Source organism: Ochotona princeps, chromosome 13 (genome assembly GCF_030435755.1).
Source record: "Ochotona princeps isolate mOchPri1 chromosome 13, mOchPri1.hap1, whole genome shotgun sequence".
Taxonomy (NCBI): Eukaryota; Metazoa; Chordata; class Mammalia; order Lagomorpha; family Ochotonidae; genus Ochotona; species Ochotona princeps.
Window position 1 is genome coordinate 25,364,876 of NC_080844.1, and position 22,266 is coordinate 25,387,141.

The 22,266-nt window shown below is 42.9% G+C and overlaps 1 protein-coding gene and 1 non-coding gene across 4 annotated transcripts; both read left to right on the forward strand.

Annotated features, from left to right (window-relative positions):
• Positions 1-2,720: 2,720 nt before the first annotated feature.
• On the forward strand, positions 2,721-2,884 carry LOC118759503 (U1 spliceosomal RNA). The gene has a single exon (XR_004996231.2). It is a non-coding gene; the product is annotated as a U1 spliceosomal RNA (small nuclear RNA).
• Positions 2,885-6,145: 3,261 nt separating this feature from the next.
• CDK1 (cyclin dependent kinase 1) lies at positions 6,146-20,610 on the forward strand. Of its 3 annotated transcripts, none has more exons than XM_058671649.1 (8): positions 6,146-6,276; positions 8,145-8,201; positions 12,787-12,943; positions 14,859-14,982; positions 16,350-16,520; positions 17,854-18,017; positions 18,181-18,322; positions 20,174-20,610. In XM_058671649.1, the coding sequence occupies exons 2-8, from the start codon at positions 8,165-8,167 to the stop codon at positions 20,270-20,272; spliced, it is 894 nt and encodes a 297-aa protein (XP_058527632.1). In that variant the 5' UTR covers positions 6,146-6,276; positions 8,145-8,164; the 3' UTR covers positions 20,273-20,610. The 3 variants fall into 3 exon arrangements, with proteins under 3 accessions (XP_058527632.1, XP_058527630.1, XP_058527631.1); XM_058671647.1 differs by lacking the exon at positions 6,146-6,276 and adding an exon at positions 6,277-6,366; XM_058671648.1 differs by lacking the exon at positions 6,146-6,276 and adding an exon at positions 6,847-6,957.
• The last annotated feature ends 1,656 nt before the right edge of the window (positions 20,611-22,266 follow it).

Below are 22,266 nucleotides of genomic sequence, written 5' to 3' on the forward strand. Positions count from 1 at the left end.
AAGTTATGGAACCAGTAGTTTACACCAGAACTGGTAGGAGTTTTTCTTGCACCCTTCTTTCCCCATACTCTATAAGATATTTAGATGTCATATTTAGTGTTCATTTTTTAAAAGTAGTTGACTCCAGGTCATAATGAGATACTGGTTATTGTACAAAGGCTAAATAACTTCTAGTGCTTCAGTTTTATTGTCATCTGAAAATGGATACTTCAAATGTGATGAACTGTCACATTTTCCCTAGTCTCAGAAAAAAAGTACATTAAAATTGCACTAATTACAAAATGTAGACAAAAAGAAAAACACTCTGCTACTTACAGGTAGGGAAAATAAGCTGCTTCATTCCTGCTACCAATTTGTCTCTACCACCCTCTAGTGGAATCATAGTTCTATATCCTTACAGCATCGCCTGCCCCACACACACACACACACACACACACACACACACGGATTTGTGTATTTCACTTTTACCAAGGTGGTCCCAGCTTTATATAATATAAATTCCTGGAAAGAACTGCCTTTTCACTGGAATTCTTGCCCTTCTTTCTTCCCATGCTAATTATTTTTTTCTCTGAGGATACTGTGAGATTAATCTGTATAAAGGCGAAATGTGATTATAGCACTGCCCGGGTCAATCAAAGATGCACCCGCTGTGCTCTGGACTGCTGTCCACGGTGCAGCCGGCATCTGTGGTGATTTCCAGCACTCCTCACAGGATGCACCCAGGTCTCCTGCCCCATCTTCTAGTCTTTTGGCCCTCTGCCCCCACGCTCCCTGTAGCCAAATCCCACAGCAGAAATGTTCCCTGAAATTCACTTTGTCTTTTTTCGTGTCTTTCAATGTCACCCACCTGGTCATCTCCATCCCACTAAATTCTTTCTTCCATTTCTGCTGGCCAGAAGTATTATCCTATTTCACGCGCATGGTTTGTTTTGCTCTAATCAGCTCTTTCCCTTAATTCCAGGCAAACCAGGTGCCCTAGTATATGCTGTTCTCTTTGCCTGGATGTTCAACCCAGGACTCCTCCCCTTTAGTTCCCATCTGAACTGATCACATGGTCTCTCAAGCCTACCACAAGCATCACATCATTAATAAAATCTTAACTTCATCCCTTGGAATTCTTCTTCTCCATAGCAACTTATGCAAGTGCCTGCCCCACTCCACACCACTAGAACTATTTCATGAGACAGATAATTATTACTGTGCTAAAGAAAACAGAAATCTGAGCTGTTTACTTTGGGGTAGGCACCAGTCTAATTAGATGTTACAGGGATTACCTCATTTTTTAAGATCAAAGGCACACAGCTTAGTACTACTATCATCATTTGAGTACAAGAGGCAAAGAGAAATAATCAGTAATGGGTAAGGTAAGGAGGAAAAGCCAGAAGCCAGGATTCAAGGGGAATGGAGCTTATGCAGTGTCTAGACACAGGCTTTTAAAAATCTATGGATTTACTTAAAAGGAATAGTTAGAGAGAGAGAGCTTAGACCCAAACATTTTATTACCACAAGAGCCCTCTGCGAGAGCTCTTTGTACAGCATAGCTAACACCTTTAGGGTCTGTGGTTTATGCCTCGGGGAGGAAGAAGTTTTTGTTTTTGTTTTCTCTGGTTTAACGAAAAGTTTTCTTCTTATTATTATTATTATTTTACTATATCTGCCCATCTAGACTGTGAGATTCAGAAGGCATCCAGGTATCTTATCCTTGCTTGCATCCCATGTCCCAACTAGGACTGGAACACATGAAACACTCAGCCATATCATCAAATATTGAAATAGCAGGTATTTTGTGTCCCACCTGGATGTGACATTTCTTTCCTTTGTAGCTCCACGGCATTGAGTTGAAATAAACCAGTTAATGGAAGATACTTAGCATAAAAAAGTATAATCACTTGCTGGTATTTTATGTGTGCCAGACCCCTGTTTCAAGTTCAGTGAGGATAGATGGCTATTCAATTTTGTATTTTCACTGGTTCTCAAATCAAGCCTAGGAAACACAGGACCCCTAATATGTGAGAAGTGGAACAATTGAATTTCATATCTCTTTGGGATCCCACGTGGTGTTGCACACACTTGTTCAGCAGCAGCAGCAAGCCTGTGGTATGAGGGGTGCACGCTGCGGAACATGACAACTGCTCTGCATGAAGAGACCCTCCGGCGCTGCAGGACTCGGAAGGGCCTGGCTCATAGTTGAGGCAAGAATAAATTATGTTCCAGCTCATTTTAGTAGTAAGAGGACGCGATTGTAGCTTCATCCTTTCAAATGTGAAAATGATAATGAACACATATAATGAGCCACGGCATTTCATAAAGTGAAATCCTGGGCCTGCATCATCCCCGATGACAATTTATTGAATGAAACTGTAATTTCATTGGTTTAGCACCACTAGAAAATGAGTTTTTATCTTAATTCCTTAACTTGATGGTTAGAGAGCTAATTATAACCCATTGTTTTGTTCGCTGAGCTCACTTTACAAAGATAAGACTCTGAGAATCACTCCCCATTATATTGTCTTAGTTCTGGCTTGGGGGCTTGTCTCAGGCATAGCAGTATTATGATCAAATTTAAAGATTATAACAAATTTATAAAAAAATACATATATATATATAAAGAAATATCAGCAATTCAATGACATTAACATTATAGCTTTACTGGTCCTCATTATTTTTCCAAGCTCCAAATACATATGAAATTGTACACTAGCGTTAGAGTCGGATGCACCACACTTACCTGGCAGGAGAGGCACTGTTGCCACGAAGGTGGTTTTCCAAGGTCAAGGTATATCCGTTGCACTCTGGATGTGCTGACCCCTGAGATTTCCTGAAATGTGGAAAGCTTTATTGCATAATTTGTGGTAGTGTGGGACTGCATTTGCACGCTTCCCTGGGGCAGCTGCGGGAGGTGGGGGTGTGGGGAGTGCAGGTGGAGAGCTAGAACTAGGTGCAGCAAGAATCTAATGAAAATTAAGTATTAGGGCCCTGTTTTTTCAGAGTTTCTTTCCATGGATTTGAAAAAGAAACCTTGTTAGGATTTTGATACAACTTCTAAAATGTAAACTTCCCCTGAAGGCTCTTATAGTGGTATCAATCTCCCAGCTGAAGGCACCTACTGAAGCTGCATTGTACCTAAGCAGGTGTTACACTGCTGGGAGAAAACAGCTAATACCTGGCAGGAATCCTGGGCCAAATTTATATTAACTATATACCAATGTGTCAGAGTTACCAGTACGCCAGCAGTCAGGGTCTAGGGACCCATGAACAAATGTGGCAAGGCCCCAGGCAGGGACTGGGCTTGCAGCATCTGCGTACTCACAGGCATGGAGGACTGTAGATTGCTGGAGGCAGCAGGTCTGGGGATGTGTGGGAGGGAAGACTCTCAGGGAGAATTTGACAGGTGAGAAGTGACTTCTGGGGACTTCCAACAACCTGGTTACTGCACTTGCAGGTAAACGAAGGGGCTGAGACTGGGTGGTTTAGAGGAGAGAAACCAGAGGAACTTTTGGGGCCAAACCAATAAACACACCCATGTGGGAGATCTGAGCTGGGCTCCTTGGTATCAACCACCATCTACTAGTGCACACAAAAGCCATGACTGGGGGCCTGCCCCGCAGGGCTTCTCCACGGTACCCACCAATGAGTGTTGGGGCAAACATCCAGAGTGTTGGGGACCATGTTAGGGTTGGGCCATGACACTAAACTAGCTCATAAGAGAACGGGATCTGGGTCTGGGAGCAGATTCTGTGGGGGCTCATGGGCTCACTCCTGTGGGACCGCCACACCAGCTGGTCTGCTTGAGGTCTGGGGTGGTGACAGGCTGAACTAGGCATGACCATGGAACTTAACATCAGTCATGGATACTGGCGTTGGGATCAGGCCAGACTGGTCCAAGCTGTAGCATCCACAGGTATGGGGCAGGTTAAGCCACAACATCCAACAGCACACACAAAGGCCAACACTGGCTTACAAACTATTCTTCCCCTGGTAGCTGCATGATGGCTATTAGCAAATCTAGCTAACTTGGCTCTACCACCCTCAATTAACTTGATTGAAGAACTATTCGTGATTGTATCATCATTCTCTTGATCCAACTTTACAATTGTCCTGGCAGGAAATAATAGATTAATTACTGCTCTATATACTCTCTCTATATTTTCCACCATCCAACGAGGAAAATTTACTTCTGGGTAAGGGCCTAGTATCCATTGGCATGCATGAGATCTGGTTCTGGGAGTGGGCCTGGTTGGGGAACTTGGGGAACTCTCCTGGTGGGTTGTCACTCCTGCTGACTAGCACATAAGTCGGGGCTAAGTGTCAGTCAGGCTGGGCATGGCTGTTTCACTTGCCGACAGGTGTGTGGGTTGGCGCTTTATGGGTTAGGAGACAGGAGGGAGCACTGGCAGGAAAGAGGACTAGGCAAGGCCAGGTCAAACCATAGCTCGCTGGCATGTGTGGGAGCCAGCATGAGGTGCATGCCATATTGGGCTAGGCTAGGCTATCACACCTACCAGTTTGCATGAAAGCTGGGGATGGGGGCAGGCTGGGCAGAGCTAGGCTGCAGCACCCCCCAGTGAGAGTTGGGATGTAGTATGGGCTGGGTCAGGCCAGGCTGCAGCATCTGATGGCAAAGGCCAAGCTGGGTGATGGGTTATGCTGCCTGGCTTGGTGCGACCACTGGTATGCACAAGATCGATGGCTGGTAGCAAGCTTGGTCTGGAAGATAAGGGAATGCCCCTATTGGGCTACGGTTCCTACTATCAAAGTGAGAGCTGAAATGTGGGCGATGAACTGGACACGATTGTAGTGTCCATCGGCATGGGTGTGGACTAGGTCTGGGATGTCCCAGACAGCACTAGGCTTCAGCATCCACTGGTGCTCACAATAGCCAGGGTGGGTGTAGGACAGGCCGGGCTAGGTCTCTGCACCCGCTGAACCTTGTGAGAGCTGAGTCTGAGAGTGAGCCAGGTGTACCTGGGCTGTAGCAGTCAACAGTAAGAACCAGAATGGGTGTGGGCCAGTTGGGCAAGGCCACTGTTTCTGCCAGGACAGGAGGTGGACCAACTTAGTCTGGGCTAAAGATCCACTGGTGTGCGTGAGATCTGTGACTGGGAGGTGATGTGATAGAACTCCTCTGTCAGAATGCAGTCCCTACAGGTGAGCACAAAAAACAAAACTGGGATCCCAGCGCAGTAGCCTAACGGCCAAAGTCCTCGCCTTGAATGTGCCGGGATCCTATATGGAAGCCAGTTCTAATCCCGGCAGTCCCACTTCCCATCCAGCTCCCTACGTGTGGCCTGGGAAAGCAGTTGAGGACAGCCCAAAGCCTTGGGACTCCTGCACCCACAGGGGAGACCCAGAAGAGGATCTAGGTTCCTGGCTTCAGATTGGCGCAGCACCAGGCACTGCGCTCACTTGGGGAGTGAATCATCGGATGGAAGATATTTATCTCTGTCTCTCCTCCTCTCTGTATATATCTGACTTTCCAATAAAAGTAACAATAATAATGTTTAAAGTTCTGATGTGAAAGTACTTGAAAACTTAAAGCACCTAAACTCTTGTGAAAAATTCAATAAATAGGGCAGTATTTGGCCCAGAGGTTAGAATGCCTGCAGGCTGTGTAGGCGTGCCTAGGTTTCGGTCCACACCCTGTTGACCTTCTGGCTAAGGTGCATTCTGGGGGTCCTTGCCACCCAGGTGGGATTGAGTTCCTGGCTTACAGATGGAGGATCTCTCTCCCCATCTCAAATAAAGCCAAATTAACTTCTTTCAATATATAAACATTGAAATAAAAATGTTAATTTCACAAAGTTTAAAAATGAGTCCAAAACAAACCACAGCTACATACGTATGTATATATGAATGAAAAAGCGGAATTTTTTGTGTACATCTTGGTGGACAGCTGAGTTTTCACATTACTTTGTTAAGGTTACCAAAATATACTCTTTTAACCTAGCCAGAACTTCACTCACTCAGAAAAGCCTAAGTGAAAAGCCTAAGTGTCCACTAACCCTAAACCAAGACTGGGAGAGAATCAAAACCGTACGAACACGAGATTCCCAGTGACTAGAAACAGGAAGACGACGCGCTCCTGGAAAGACAGAAGGCGCGTGCCTTCTGATTCAGTTGGCGCCCGCCCTCCTGCTTTTTCCCCAGCCGCCGTTTCCTCCCGCTTTCGCGCTCTGCTTGGCCGGGAAGCCCCGCCCAGGCTCAGCTGGCCCTCTGATTGGCTTCTTTGAAAGTCTACGAGCTGTCTGATTGGTGGAACTGAGTTCCTATAGCGCGGTGAGTTTGAAACTGCTGGCACTGAAGTTTCAAAGCTGGCTCTGGGAAGTTAGGAACTTGTTACCTGGGGCCGCGGCCACGGCGGAGAGAGTAAGCCGAGCAGAGTCCCTGGAGGGGCCGGGGTCGGGGCTGCCGGGCATCCGCGCACCGCGGGCCGGCCTGGAGTCCCTCGGGAGCCGGGAGGACAGTCCTGAAAGACGGGGCTGGTCCTCAGGGGTCCGGGCTGCGGAGCAGGGGCGGCTGTGGGGCCAGGCGGGACGTTCAGCCTGGCCGGGCCTCGGGTCTGTGAGCCTCGGCGGGGCCTGGCTGCAGAGGGGCGCACGTGGGCGCAGTGGGCGAGGAGGGAGTCCTGCTGGCGGCGTTACCTGAGGCGGGCCGGGGCTGCCCGTGGCCTCGGAGTGAGGCCATGGTGGTGGCCGCCGTGGTCGGCCCGAGGCCCCCCAGCCGGTGCAGGCGGCTCCGGGCTGGGGCTGAAGCAGAAATGCACGACGAGCACGCTGCGCGCCGGCCGGACGGCGGCGCAGACCCTTCCGGCCTGGGGGGTGGGAGGCCCGGCCGCACCTGCTTGGGGGGGCGGAGGGCCCCGCAGGAACCCCGAAACCCAGACTTGCATGGGGAAGGCGACCCGGGAACTTGGGAACGCTGGGACACGAATTTGAGGTCGCTGAGGTTTTCCAGCCGGTGGGTTTATACGGTGGAGTTGGCAAGAGAAAGCTAAATGGTGCCCAGAGAAACGGGGGTGGAAAAAAAGCACGTTTGCGTTCTAGTAAGCTTTGGTCGTTTTTACAAAGTCTCATGCTGGCTTGCACTGCGTGCCCTGGAGGGCTTGGTGGGGAGGAGGAGGCTGGCTGGCCCAGTTGGTGTTTTACGTCCTGCAGCTGTTGGGAGAAATAACGAAAGGCATGCAAAGCCGTTTTTACTGAGGATTATGGAACTGGGAAGTGATGGGAGGATCACTGAGCTAAGATCTGAAATCTGGGTTAATTTGTTTGCTATTGGTTGAAGTGAGTTGAGTTTTCTGCTTTAGGGATGTCTTAAGGCGCTGATAACTCCCGAACAGCAGTTCAACATTATTTTTTCATTGCCACTACTTAGATGGATTTTTTGCCAGGGAATGTGAGAAATGGAAATCTTCAGGGACCTGGTAAGCAGGGTCAGCTTTATAATGTTTTTTGTCCTCAGTGAAAAGTTGTTAGAGAATCATAGGAGTTATGATGAGGGCTCAAGTTTGGCAAACTTGGAAGGTGGAGCTGCCTGGATTATTTTTAAGCCATTCTTGATGGTACTTGACACCATGTAGAGTGCAATTTAGACTTTCCGGAAGTCCATTTTTCATTCTCTTGTAGCATCCTTAGTGTTAATATTCCTGCAAACATAATACACCCATACACACCAGCTTACATGGTTGACTGCCAAAAGCACAAACTGAAACTCATTTTTAAGTGTGACTAGCTTCATACAGTTTTACTTTCTCCATATAACTAGAAGTAGTTTGTTCTGCAGGATCTTTGTAGAAATATCGTAAATTAGCATTCCTTGAAATACACTCTGATTCTACAAAAACAGTCCTGATTTTGTCTGAGAACAATAGATACATGATTTGAGGATTAATTGGAATGGAAGGGGTTCTACTATATCGTAATGGAACATATGAGGCGTTGCCAGTGTTTTAGATGTTAAGAGGGTGGGAATGTCTTAGAGTCTTGTCTTTACCTTTGTAAATATTGTAACATGAGAATATTTATGGTGCTTAACTATGCACTGCAGAAAGCACTGTTGAAAATGCTTAACATACAGTATCTTATTAATGCTTAATATGCCTTTGAGTTATTGGAATGTTATCAGGTCATATTTTCCTCTCGTTTTAGGATCTACCATACCATCAACAATGGAGGACTACACCAAAATTGAGAAAATTGGAGAGGGTGAGTAACTTCAATAATATGATTTTTTGTTTGTTTTTAATAATATACATTTTTTTTAAATTATAGAAAAATGCCACTAAGTCTATGACATGAACAAATATAAATTTTGAAATTGATCATTAAGGTATGGTTTAATACTGATGTTCAGTGCTGTATGTTCTTTATAAAATAAATTTTTGACACAAAACTATTACCAAGAGAATTGAAATTCTTCTGACTATGATGGATTTCCTTTCCCTTCCTCCCATTATTCTAACATATTTCCGTTACTAAAACAGCAGTTAAGAATGTAACTTTAAGTTTGGACTGTAGAACGAACACAATGGAGTCACAGAGCCCTCTCTCGTGGTCCTAAAAGTATGGCATAGTGATAAATCTTACCTTCTCTGCATTTCAATTTCTGCCCCAGTAAACAGGGTAACTGTTCTCACTACAAAATGTGACATAATGTGTGGGCTGTATGGTGACGTGAACTGTGGATAGCATCTGTTTGAATGCTTTAATCTCGAAAAACTATCAGACTGTACCCATTTGCTCTTGGGATCACCATCTCTGTAACTGTCTTTTTCTTATGGTAGTCCACTGCCAGACTCCTCTAGTGCCGCTCAAAAGATTTATTTATTTCAAAGGCAGAGATACAGAGAAAGATCTCTCTGCTGGTTCACTTTCCAGATGGTGGCAGTAGCTAGGACTGGGCCAGGCAAAGGCAGGCCGTCTGCTGCTGCCTTCCCAGGTGCCTTAGCAGGGAGCTGGATTGGAAATGGAGCAGCTGGGACTTGAACCAGCGTTGCAGGCAGCACCTTAATCTTATTACACCAACAAGGCTGACCCCGTTCCCTCAGTGGGCCCTGCTGCTTGGCCCCTGGACCCTTGGCAGTGGCTGTTCCTTCTCCCTGGAGCAACAACCTTCCAGTGTGTTAATTTTTTCTCTAGTCCAAAAGTATTCTGTGGTTTTTTGGGTTTTTTTAATATGCCAAATTTTAGCTCCCAAAGAGCTGGGATTTTTGTCTTGTTCATGTTTGCCCACAACTTGGCAGCAGTGTTCAGTCCACAGAAGACATTGAAATATCTGATAACTGTGTTACCTGTTTCTCTGTGTCTGTGCTTAAACTGTTTGCCTCTTTCATGGTTGGTATAGTTCGCCTACTCCAGCGCCTAGCTGTTGCGGGTTACATACTGGACATTGTTTTTGAAAATTCATGGAAATAGCTTGAGGCCCTCACGATACTGTCTGTATGGGATTTTGCTTTAGTTCTTCGAGGTGCCTGGTCAAAGCTGAGTGTTCCCCGCCACCTCTACTTTTATTTTAAACTTTTTTTTATTTTAAGATTTATTTACTTGAAAGCAAGAGTTAGAAAGAGGGAGAAAGAAAGAATCTTTCTGTCTGCTGGTTTACTTCAGAAATGGGCTGGCCCAGGCCAAGGCCAGGATCTTGGAACTCCATCCAAATTTCCCACATTGGTGCAGGGGCCCAGGTACTTGGCAGTCTGGTGCTTCCCAAGGTGTGTTAGCAAGAAGCCAGTGGCAAGTGGAACAGCCAGAAACTCCAGCCAGCGCCCATGTGAGATGACCAGTGTCTCTAGCAGCAGCTTAACCCACTGTGCCATGTTACCCTTCTGAAACTGTGGATAAGGCGTAAGACCTCTCCAGTGAACCTGTAATACCTTTATCAGGATGTTAGTCTTTTGTCACACTTTATTGTTCGCTGCTGATTTTCTTTTTGATCCATTTCAAATACGTTGTGGAAAATGCATTTATGTGCCCGGTACAGAACTTATTGGCTGAAGTTCTCACCTTACATGCGCTGGGACTCCATGTGGGCACTGGTTTGTGTCCTGGATGCTCCACTTCCCTTCCAGCTCCCTGCTCGTGGCCTGGGAAAGCAGTCGAGGACGGCCCAAAGCCTTGGGACCCTGCCACCCACATGGGAGATCCAGAGGAGGCTCCTGGCTTCAGATTGGTGCAGCTCTGGCCCTTGTGGCCACTTGGGGAGTGAACCAGTGGTTCGAAAATCTTTCTCTCTTCCTCCTTCTCTCTTTAAATCTGACTTTGCAATAAAAGTAAATAAATTTTAAAAAATGCATTAACAAAACTCCACCCAAGTTTGTGCATTTCATTTGGCATTTAATGCATTTTGAACATTCTTGCTTTTTCTCCCTCCTGAACTTGGTGGGGTTTTTTTTGTGTTTGTTTGTTTGTTTGTTTGTTTTTTAAGATTTTTTTTTTTTTACAAAGTCAGATATACAGAGAGGAGGAGAGATAGAGAGGAAGATCTTCCGTCCAATGATTCACTCCCCAAGTGAGCTGCAACGGCCGGTGCTGCGCCAATCCGAAGTCGGGAACCAGGAACTTCCTCCAGGTCTCCCACACGGGTGCAGGGTCCCAAGGCTTTGGGCTGTCCTCAACTGCTTTCCCAGGCCACAAGCAGGGAGCTGGATGGGAAGTAGAGCTGCCGGGATTAGAACCGGTGTCCATATGGGATCCTGGGCGTTCAAGGCGAGGACTTTAGCCACTAGGCCACGGCGCTGGGCCCGACCTTGGTATTTTAAGGATGAAATTTGCTTCCTAAATACATTCATGCTCTTTTCATTTCCTACATTGTGAAGTGACTTTTATTTTGTCATGCCAGTCTTTGGATTCCTGGTCTTGAGAAAAAGGCTTTTGGGTAAGGGACAGTAGCTATGTCTGTGGTGGTGGAATTTGTCATGGCAAGTCAATTATTTGGAAAGTTTTCTCTATATAGAATGGAAACTTCATTTTAGAGCATATATTATAAGTTTCATAAATACTCTTTGATGACAAGCCAATAGAATACTTTGCTTTATTAAGTCATATTTCATTACCTCAGAAGGAGCGATCGTTGGTAGAAACAGCGAGGGTACAGGGCACCGAATCTCCAGGATACAGTTTAACACATGTTGAGTATTGGCCCCTGGCTGATCCTGACTAAATTGTGTGGATTAGGACCAAAGGAGATTATATAGATAAGGGAGAGGGAAGAATATTAGAAGAACATTATTCTGAAATTAGCATGAGCTGTTTGATTATAGTATGCAAATGTTGATCTTCCTAGGATGACAAGCCAGATGAGTGTGCCTATGGCTTGCCTACCTTTTGTGTTCACTGGAAGTATAATATATATACTCTAAAATGTGAATTGCACGGCAAGCTCCTTACTTGTAGGATGACTGAGGAGTAAATATGGTTAATAATGGAAATAATTTTTCTTATTCCAAGGTACAACCCAAAATTCAGTCATAAATAGCCTGGAATGGATTTTATCCAGTTTTTTTTTTTTAAAGATTTGTTTATTTTTATTGGAAAGACAGATTTACAGAGAGATCTTCCATTTGCTGATTCACTCCCAAAATGGCCACAATGGCTAGAGGTGAGCTGATCCAAAGCCAGGATCCAGGAGCTTCTTCCAGCTCTCCTATGCAGTTGCAGTTGCAGGGTTCCAAGACTTTGGGTTGTCCTTCTCTGCTTTCCCAGACCACAGCAAAGAGCTGGATAGGAAATGGAACAGCAGGACATGAGTCAGGGCGCCCATCTGGGATAATGCTTGTAGGTGGAAAGTTAGCCAATTGAGCCATCACACTGATGCCTGAATTTTATCTTCTGTCTTTAAAGTGTCAGTGGTATTTAGGAAGAAAGACTGTTAGGCAGAATTTTCTTTTAAAATTTTTAGAATAAATTATGTAACATCAGTTTGCAGCTGTGTAAACTGCTTGATGGTCTTACCTAAGCAGTTGGTAATTTGTAGTGGTTCTTAGCTGGTTTTATTGCTACCTTCTGGAAAAACTGATAAAACTAGAGAATATAAACCTCCCTAGGGAAATGATGAAGTCCAATGGCCTTTTTAAATTATATTGATATTATGCAAAGTAAAAACTATTAAAATTTTTGTGTGGTTAAGGATTTTAAGACCTCCTTAAACTGACACCTCAGTTTAAAAAGCACTTGTAGCATGTATGTAAAGTTGTTTTAGCTGACTAGTCAGTCTCCTTTATTTTTGCCTCTTATATCCATCTCTGAACTTGCAGTTTCTTCCCTTGACATCATTGCATCATCTGGAGCTTATTAGCTTGTTACCAATTGTGTTTTCTATCGCTCATACATATAAATACAAATCAAAGGTCTTTAAACTTCCATTCTTTTCTAGATGAAGGTTGTGACTTTTTGTGATATATCTGTAAAGTACCTTCAAAAGCATGAAGCTGAAATATGGTGGTTCCTGTCAGTAATAGTTTCTGAATCCAAATCTACGCTGTTTGGGACCTCATTTATGTTGGTTGTGATGTTTGATAGGATTTGTGAAAGTTCTCTGTGTTAAATGTGTTGGAGCATTAAATGGTAGTTTGAATGTGTGGGAAACTTAGGACTGTATGAATTTTATTTCTAAACTGTATATGTGATAGGTTGTAGCTATCAGGTTGTTTTTGGGAGCGCTGAAGGGATAGCAGATATTTTCCCGTCTGTCCACAGCAATCATTTCTGTTGTATGACACCTTGTGGGTTGTAATCATTTAAAGATGTTAGGTTTGGGGGTATATCATATGGTAGAAATTCACTTTATCTATTTCAGGTACCTATGGAGTTGTTTATAAGGGCAGACACAAAACCACAGGTCAAGTGGTAGCTATGAAGAAAATCAGACTAGAAAGTGAAGAGGAAGGGGTTCCTAGCACTGCAATTCGGGAAATTTCTTTACTAAAAGAACTTCGCCATCCAAATATAGTCAGGTATGGTATTTCTGAATTTAAGCCTTTACTGCAGACAATTTCAAATAATGAATTTTCTTGTGTTGATTGCTTAATTTCTGGTCTAGTCTTGCTACAGAAGATGGAGACCTATTGGTTTATTGAATTCTCTGCATATGTAGAAGTGGCTGCTACAGCAGGAAAAGAGGAGTTAAGCATTGTACAATAGTAGATGAGGCCACCAACAATGCTGACATCCCATACGAGCGCTGGTGTGAGTCCTGGCTGCTCCTGCTGCACTTCCAATCCAGCTCCCTGCTGATGCATAGCAGCAGATTGATAACCCAAGTGCTTTGGCCCTTGCCATCCACTTGGGAGGCCTGTATGAAGTTCCTGGCTTTGGCCTGGCCCAGCACTGGCTGTTGGGGCCATCTGGGGAGTGAAGCAGTAGTAGATCTAAGATCTGTCTCCCTCTATAACATGGCCTTACAAATAAATACAAAAATCTTTAAAACAGTGAAAGTGATTATAGTAACCTGGGGATATGAATTAGTACTAAGGTCTGAAAAGCAAGATAAAGCAGCCATGATAGAAAATAAAGCTTTGTTAACTCTCCCAGCCTGGGAGCTCTAGGCTCTAAAGATGCCTTAACGGGAACCCTATGACAGGTAGCCTAGTTGGATGAGAAAAGAACTTTTTAAAGCATTTCAATTGGATGTTGTAGGGACAATCTAAGATAGTGGCTAGTTGCATTTTGCTAGGCTGGAATTAGGTGAGATTATACTCTGAAGTCGATAATGTTCTTCAGTGGGAAGACAAAGGTTATTTGAGTGGCTGGTGTTGCGGTATAGTGGCTTCAGCTGTCACCTGCAATGCCAGCATCCCTGTGGGCACTGGTTTAAGTCCTCGGTCCCCTACCACCAGCATGGGAGACCTGGATGAACTTCCTGGCTAACCCAGTTCTGCTAGTTGACCCTGTCTGAGTAGTGAACCAGCAGTTGGAAGATCTCTGTTTCTCTGGGCCTCTCTGCTCCCTACATAACTCTGCCTTTCAAATGAAAGTCTTTAAAAAAAACATTGAGAGATGGAAAAAGATTATATCTGCTGGTGATTTCTACACAAATATCTGCAATGAGTGCAGGGGTCAAAACCATGGGTCAGGAACTCAGTCCAGGTCTCCCACGTTGGTGGCAGGCGTGCAGTCCCTGGACTTGTCACCACTACTCCCCAAGGAGTGCTCCGTGCAGTCCCTGGACTGTCACCACTACTCCCCAAGGAGTGCTCCGTGCAGTCCCTGGACTTGTCACCACTACTCCCCAAGGAATGCTCCGTGCAGTCCCTGGACTTGTCACCACTACTCCCCAAGGAATGCTCCGTGCAATCCCTGGACTTATCACCACTACTCCCCAAGGAGTGCTCCATTCAGTCCCTGGACTGTCACCACTACTCCCCAAGGAATGCTCCGTGCAGTCCCTGGACTTGTCACCACTACTCCCCAAGGAGTGCTCCGTCCAGTCCCTGGACTGTCACCACTACTCCCCAAGGAGTGCTCCGTCCAGTCCCTGGACTGTCACCACTACCTGCCCAAGGAGTGCTCCGTGCAGTCCCTGGACTGTCACCACTACTCCCCAAGGAGTGCTCCGTCCAGTCCCTGGACTGTCACCACTACCTGCCCAAGGGGTGCTTCAGTAGCAGGCAGAACAAGAAACTGCAAGCAGGAATTCTGATGTGGATTGCAGGTGTCCCAACAGAAGTGTTCCTTGCCTGTCACTGTCCTTGGGTTTCTTCCTGAAATTCTCCTTTTGTGTTTTTCTCCATTGGGGAAGCCATCAGTCTCTTTCCTCACTTTTTATAATAGTCACTGAGGCTTACAGAAGTAGTTTTATTTTGTGAAAGAGTGAAGTGAAAAAAATGCTTGCTGGACTTTTTTTGCTCATAAAGCTATTTTCTTCTTCAGCCTCCAGGATGTGCTTATGCAGGATTCCAGGTTGTATCTCATCTTTGAATTCCTTTCCATGGATCTTAAGAAATACTTGGACTCAATTCCTCCTGGTCAGTTTATGGATTCCTCACTTGTTAAGGTAAGAGTCTGACCTAACTTCTAATATTTATGCTCTGTGAATGTGAAGAGCCTACTCTACAGGTCTGTGAATTTTGTGGGAATTTACTTGGAGGAAGTGTTAGTAAGTAGAACAGTGAAAAAAGTATTTTATTTATCTTCCCCTAATTGTCTATATAGACTAAATAAATTAACAACCATCTTACTACCAAACAGTGTCCAAGATAATATAGAACTGTTAAGTATATATTGTTGGAAATTAAATGTATTAGTCAACTTTTGGGTGATAACATGCCTAAGATAAGGCACTTCTGAAGGGAGGGGGCCTTAACTGGACTCCTGTTGAGCTCAGGATGTTCTTGCTAGCAGTTCCAGGTGGCACAGGGCCTCACAGAGTGGGAGGACAGCCCTCAAGGCTCCTGTGATTTGAACATGGAGGTTCCACACAAATGATCTCATCTTTTCCCAAATGCTCCATTTTTATTGACTATAATTAGATGAAGTTTTTGTCCTGTTAATGTCGTTAATCCAAGGCTTTATGAACCAGACCTTAAAACAGACTATCAAAAGCATAGAGTACTTCTGGTCTTTGTCAAATGTGTGTAGGACAAAGTACCAAAAGCTAAGGGTAGCGTGAAGATGGGGAAGTTGATCTATATTTCAAAAATATTTCAGCTAGTTTATTGTGGACATTTATGATATCCAGCTCTACTGAGCCACTCCTTAGAGTTAGCTGATGAGAGTTTTACTCATAATTTTGTACTTTCATGAATGGCATCTTATAAATACAAGAAGTTGTTATGGAAAGTGAATAATCTTTTGTACCAAAAAATAATTGTTTGAAGGGCAGAGCGACAGAGGGAGTTCTGCCATTACTGATTTTCCACTCCCCCAGTTGGCTGCACGGTGTGGGCTGGCTGAGGCTGAAGCCTGCAGCTCACTGCATGCAGGTCTCGGGGACTGGAGCCATCGTCTGCTGCTTGCCGGGCTCATTGGCAGAGCGCTGGGTCAGAAGCCAAGCAGCTGGAATTGAAAGTGGTATTCCACGTTGTGTGTCCTCAGCAGCTTAGTTGCAAATCTGCCCCTAACTGTTAAGTTTTCATTTAATTTTTTTCTCATACTTTTGAGATATCCTTGTACATGCATGCTACTTTACTACATATGGGTTGACATAAAAATGTATCTTTTCCAGTCTTTTGGATATAATTGCTTAGACCATTTCCAAGTTGATGGACAAATAGGATGAGTGCTGCAAAGAATATCTTTGCATGTAGTTCTTGTTAAGTACTCATGTTGTGTAACTGTTATTGTTTTGGCACATCATTGCCAAAACTTAGTTTTAGAAAATCATATATGATCTAAATCATCTAACATAATTTCTGTTTTCAGAGTTACTTGTACCAGATCCTACAGGGGATTGTGTTTTGTCACTCTAGAAGAGTTCTTCATAGAGACTTAAAACCTCAAAACCTACTGATTGATGACAAGGGAACTATTAAGCTGGCCGATTTTGGCCTTGCCAGGGCTTTTGGAATACCTATAAGAGTGTATACACATGAGGTAAGTAGGAAAATGGGTTTTGCTGCTTAGAATGTTTGTGGTTGTATTTAAGTCAAGTGAAAAAAAAAAAAGCAATGAAAAGGTCTACTTTGTAACAGTATCTCCATTATTGCCTTTGGGTGTGTGCTGTGTGACAGTGGAGTGGGAGCCCTGGACTGGTCTTTGCCAACTGCTGTGTTCAGATCAGATTAGTCAGTGGAGGATACAAGAGAGGCATGGCGGGAGAAACAAGTTCTGCCAGCCTATAGTTTTCACAAGCGTTTCTTACACGCCAATCTGATTCTTCATGTTAAACTTTCACATTTAATATTACCATGGGGTTTCTGTCACCTAATTGGACCGTATCTGGTATGCCAGATAACAGATTTTACTATTTGCGGGAAGAAGGCACTATTTGAAGCTTCTAAATGGGAGTTTAATAGTGGTCGGTCCCTGTTACATTTGATGGCTTGGAATTTCAATTCCTGTTTATGGAGAGAAAGGGAACATGTTTTCCACTGGAGCTAGGTGTCCTCCGGGGTGAGGGTTGTCTCCAGAGCACAATTTAACTGTGCTCATTTGGTCCCATGTCTTGACCTGTTACTTTGCATGATTCTACGTGACTTAAAAAATGCTACTGATCTCACCTGCTTATCTATTTGGAAGGAAGAGTGATGAGAAAGATCTTCCATCTGCCGGTTCGCTACTCAAATGTGTGCAACATTCAGGGCCAGAGCAGGTGAAGTCCAAGGAGTAGGACTGACGGTGGGTGTGGGAGTCCAGGTGCTCTGGCAGTCACTATGTTGCCTCCAGATACATGAACAGGAAGCTGGGTTGGCAGTGCAGAGTAGCGGGTGCTTGAACCAAGGGCTGCCAGCTGCGCCCGTGGTGGCTTACACCTTGGAACTGTATCAGCCCATCCCTGACCTCACAGGCTTTGTTTTAGTTAAAAGTGGCAACTGTATCATTAGGATAAATTACATACACTGAATTGGTTGCTTAATTTTAGATTACAGTAAATTGTTCTTTGACTAGTTCATAGTGCCATGTTGGCGGTAAGTAGTCCAGCACTTTGTATATCACCCATAAGCCCATTTCATTGTCATTTTACTTTTAAAAAGGTAAGGCTGTTTTGATCTCTTAATGTTAAGAAAAGATTTAGTATGCTTTTTGTTTTTATCCTGATACATGGAAGTTTAAAGTGATGGTATCTTCAATTTTAATGTTTTATTAACTTTGTGTTATCACTTGTATTCATACAACTTTCTGAAGAATCGTCCTAATGCAGTATATATGTTTAAATGCAGGTAATTTTCTGCACCATGCTTATTCAGTGTAAAAATTTGCTTCATAGGTAGTAACACTCTGGTATAGATCTCCAGAAGTACTGCTGGGGTCAGCTCGGTATTCAACTCCAGTTGACATTTGGAGTATAGGCACCATATTTGCAGAGTTGGCAACCAAGAAACCACTTTTCCATGGAGATTCAGAAATTGATCAGCTCTTCAGGATTTTCAGGTATGTATATATATACACATACCGATATACATACATATATATATATATACACACACACACATATATATTTTGACCCAAACATGCCGTGCTTGAAGTAGTAAGGCAATACGTATGTAGAAAATGTTGTTTATGCTTTAATGTTTTATTTTGCTCTGACTTTTAGAGCCTTGGGCACTCCCAATAATGAAGTGTGGCCGGAAGTGGAATCTTTACAGGACTACAAGAATACATTTCCAAAGTGGAAACCAGGAAGCTTGGCATCCCACGTCAAGAATTTGGATGAAAACGGCTTGGATTTGCTCTCGGTAAGGAGTACCCCTTATACTCACTTGGCCCTTACTGATTATCCTGAATGTGTTCCTTAAATCCTTGCCGCCTTCTGGGGAAGGTTTTGTTGTGTTACTGGTCCTGTTTCAGTCATCGGGAAACACTGGTGGTTTTGAGAAAAGAATTTGGGGGTTTGTTTTGCTGTGACATTATTATAGGTAGTCTGAAGGAAAAGCAAGCAACTCAACTTTTTATTAAATCTCCTTTTTAATTTACCTTAGAGGGATTTTCTTACTGCATTTTTGTTTTAAAGATTTATTTATTTATGTATTTATTTATTTATTTATTTATTGAAAAGTCAGATATACAAAAAGGAAAATCTTCAGTCTGTTGATTCACTCCCCAAGCAGCCCCAACAGCTGGAGCTGCGCCAATCCAACACCAGGAGCCCAGAGCCTCTTCCAGGTCTCCCATGTGGGTGCAGGGTCCCAAGGTTTTGCGCCATCCTTGACTGCTTTCCCAGGCCATAAGCAGGGAGCTGGATGGGAAGCAGCTGGGACATGAACCAGCGCCCATATGGGATCCTGGTGCATGCAAGCTGAGGACTTTAGCTGCTAGGCCACCAGGTTGTGTGGCCTCTTACTGCTTCTTATTTTTAGTTATTAAAATAGTTTACAGCATTAACTCTTTTTTTATGTAGTTTCTCCATCATAAAGGTTAGGATTGATGCACTCCTTAAAAATTTTCCTCCTAGGTTAAATTTCTGTTGTCGATTAGTAATATTTTTGAAGAAACAAAGTAGAACCTGATAGTATTTTAAAAAGAACCTGTTAGGCAAATTGCAAAGATCTTTGGTACCAGGACACCAGCATTGTTGATTTCACTTAAAGGATCTTCTACAGTTCTGGGCCAATCTGCTGTTTTGACTTCTATGATTTCTAAGTTGTAATGAAGCGGAAACCCAAATACTGTATATTTTATTCCTCTGTCTAGCACATTGACACCTTGACCTGCTAAAGTCTTGCTAGAATCATCCATATTGTATCACATCATGTTTAGCAGTATCGCTGTCCTGTACCCTCTAGACCTCTAGATAGTACACTCTTCTTTTAGGACAGCCAAATCTGTCTCTGAATGTTGTCAGTTGTCGCCTCAGCAGCAAAGCCTTCCCGGTTGAGAACCATCATCATAAACTAGACATGGTTTCATGCTCCTTGGCTTTATGAACTTGGGATATTCGTTTCTTTGAGCCTCAGTGTCCTCCTTTGGAGGAAATAGATCTGTCCCGAGCGCTTCACAGAGTCCTGGGAACCTAACTGTGGAGATGATGGCTTGTTCGTAACAGTATCTGTAGTCTGCTTATTGGTTTCATTTTAAGATTAATTTCTTTTAGATCAAATTTAAAATCAGTCCTCACTTCAGCTTTTCTGATGCTGTACAAATTAACTTTAATGCCAGGTTGTTTGTGGTTCATTCAGTGACTGATTTGTAGCCATGTTTATAGAACAATATACTATGGATTTTTCTCTATAGAAAACTAGATCAGAAACCACTGGAGTTAATTGCCACCATTTCAGAAATGTAAATGTCTCATGATCATTTAATTATCAAAGAAAATATAATTAGCTGGATGTGTTTTCTAAATTTGTGCTGCTTTTGAAGCTATTTTTGAATACTTGTGTCTTGTGAAAATCTGTAAAAAAATGTTTGGCAATGTTTATGATTTCAGCAATGGGTTATTCTACAGCTACAAGGTGAATGGAATATGAAAAGATGAGACATGACTGGCTTAGTGTTAAACTGGTTGAAATACTCATTTAGCATGTACTCATTAAAAGAGTTAATGCTGTATGGTAAAGAAATGTCTTTTTCTCTTTTTCTTTCTCCAGAAAATGTTAGTCTACGATCCTGCCAAACGGATTTCTGGCAAAATGGCATTAAATCATCCATATTTTCATGATGTGGAAAATCAAATTAAGAAGATTTAGCTCCCCGACAAGTTTCCACATATTCTATCAAGAATGAATAGTTATGTTTTTACTGTTAACTCTGTTTTTGTCTTATATATGTTTCTTTGTTGTAAAACTTGAGCTGTTCTTTACTTCTAATTTCAAAACTGTAACTTAAAAATGTAAATATTGTTCTATATGAATTTAAATATAAAGCTGTAAATGTGTGTAGATCTCACTGTAACAATGATTTGTTACTATAATAAAGCTATAAATCCAGTGTTGTTAGGAATCAGGGAGAATTTGAGGTAGCTTGCAGCGTTTCGATCCTTAGAACAGGTTTGTTGTAGTTAGAACTATTAAAATTTAGGAAAGTGTGCTAAGCTCAAACTTCATTAATTCCTGAAGTATACGTATGCTCTGAATCTTTGTGTCAGTTACTTCCCGTATAGCCTGCCTGAAGGGGAATATTTTTCTGCTGGTATTTTTATTTGTGAGAACACTAAACAGTGTATTGTGACATGATGCTAGATTTCAAGGAGTCTTCAGTAACTCACATTATAGTATGCCAACAGGGCCGTCTACAGCACAGAAGAACAGTTTGGAACGTTTATGAGCTATCCTATTTTTAGGAGTGTTATGAAAGCCATTGTCAAAGTAAATGTTTGTGCCTTGGTCAGAAGTAATAACCATTGGAAGGAGTTGCTTATCTTGGCTTTCAAGCATGACTTAACTTAGAAATTTTGACTGTTTATTAGCAGCCTGCAACAAAGTTTCTGATGTACGAAACATGTATTTGGCTGAAATCACTAGGTTTAGTAATTAAATGGTCTAATTGATAATGCTGCTGTTTGTGATTCTTACTCCGTAAGCAGCCTGATTTAAATTAGCTGGAATAATCATGAGGAAGGTCTGATAGAAGCTTGGATTTACTGTATGACTGACCATTTCAATTTTTTCACCTATGGCTAGAATGGTCATTACTGAGCAAGTGACTTTAAATACAGGTTTTTAAATCCTGGTGATTGGATATGTAGTCAGAAAACCTATCTAATCCCTGTTACCTTGGAAATTCTGTCCGCTTGGGAGGGTAAAGGGTATGTTGTTTACCAAGGGCTTTTGGTGAATATGATCTCCTGTAACTCAGTAGATGCAAGTTATTTGGGGACATCTTAGAAGGTGAAGATTTCATGGTAGGGATTTGGTAAATAAAAGGTAGTACAAAAGATATGAGAAAAATGCAATGCACGTTAATAGCTTGTGTTTCCTCACCCACAGAGTGAGTCATTGAATTAGATGGATACTGTCCTTCAAGTGATAGATTACAACCCTTTAGTTTCTTGGGACCACTGTTGGCCTCAATCCCATTGTAGGATAGAAACTCAGCATTTCCTATGTAGTTAGGAGATAATGCAATTAAAGTTGTTTGGTGCAAGACTTTGAAATTCATGTACCTTTTTTATGGCATACTTATTTGGAATTTTTGAACGATTAAATTTTATTTGGTGAATTTTTTTACATCAGCATAAGCTTACCTCTGAAACTCATTTTTCTGGGTGTTCGTGATGCTTTTGTTTTAGTGTTTAGAGAAACCCGAGTGACCAAGAGCCAAAGTCGAAGGCAGCAGCTTCACTGCCCTTGCTCCATGGAGTTGGAGTGTTTCAAAAATTAAGAATGTGTCAAAACTCTATTAAGGAAATGAGATCAATGTTTGAATACTGACCTCAGGTGCTGGAGTGACCTGCTTGTTTCTGCTTAGAACATCTGAGGTTTTCTGTGGAGTGTTTATTTCAACTTCAGTGAGCAGATGAAAAGGTGCTAGTCAGAGCCTGGTGTTGCTTAGTTGAGCTATGCTGCTTTGGGTGAATTCTAAAATTTGGAGATTTTTTTTTCCTAAGCTACTAGTTGGTTAAATCTATTGTGCCCTGTATATACTTAGGAATTTATACCATATTAAAAACGATTCTGAATTTGAAAATTGGGGAATGCACACACACAGGAAAGCTGTTGGTTGAGACATTCTCCAAGCTAAT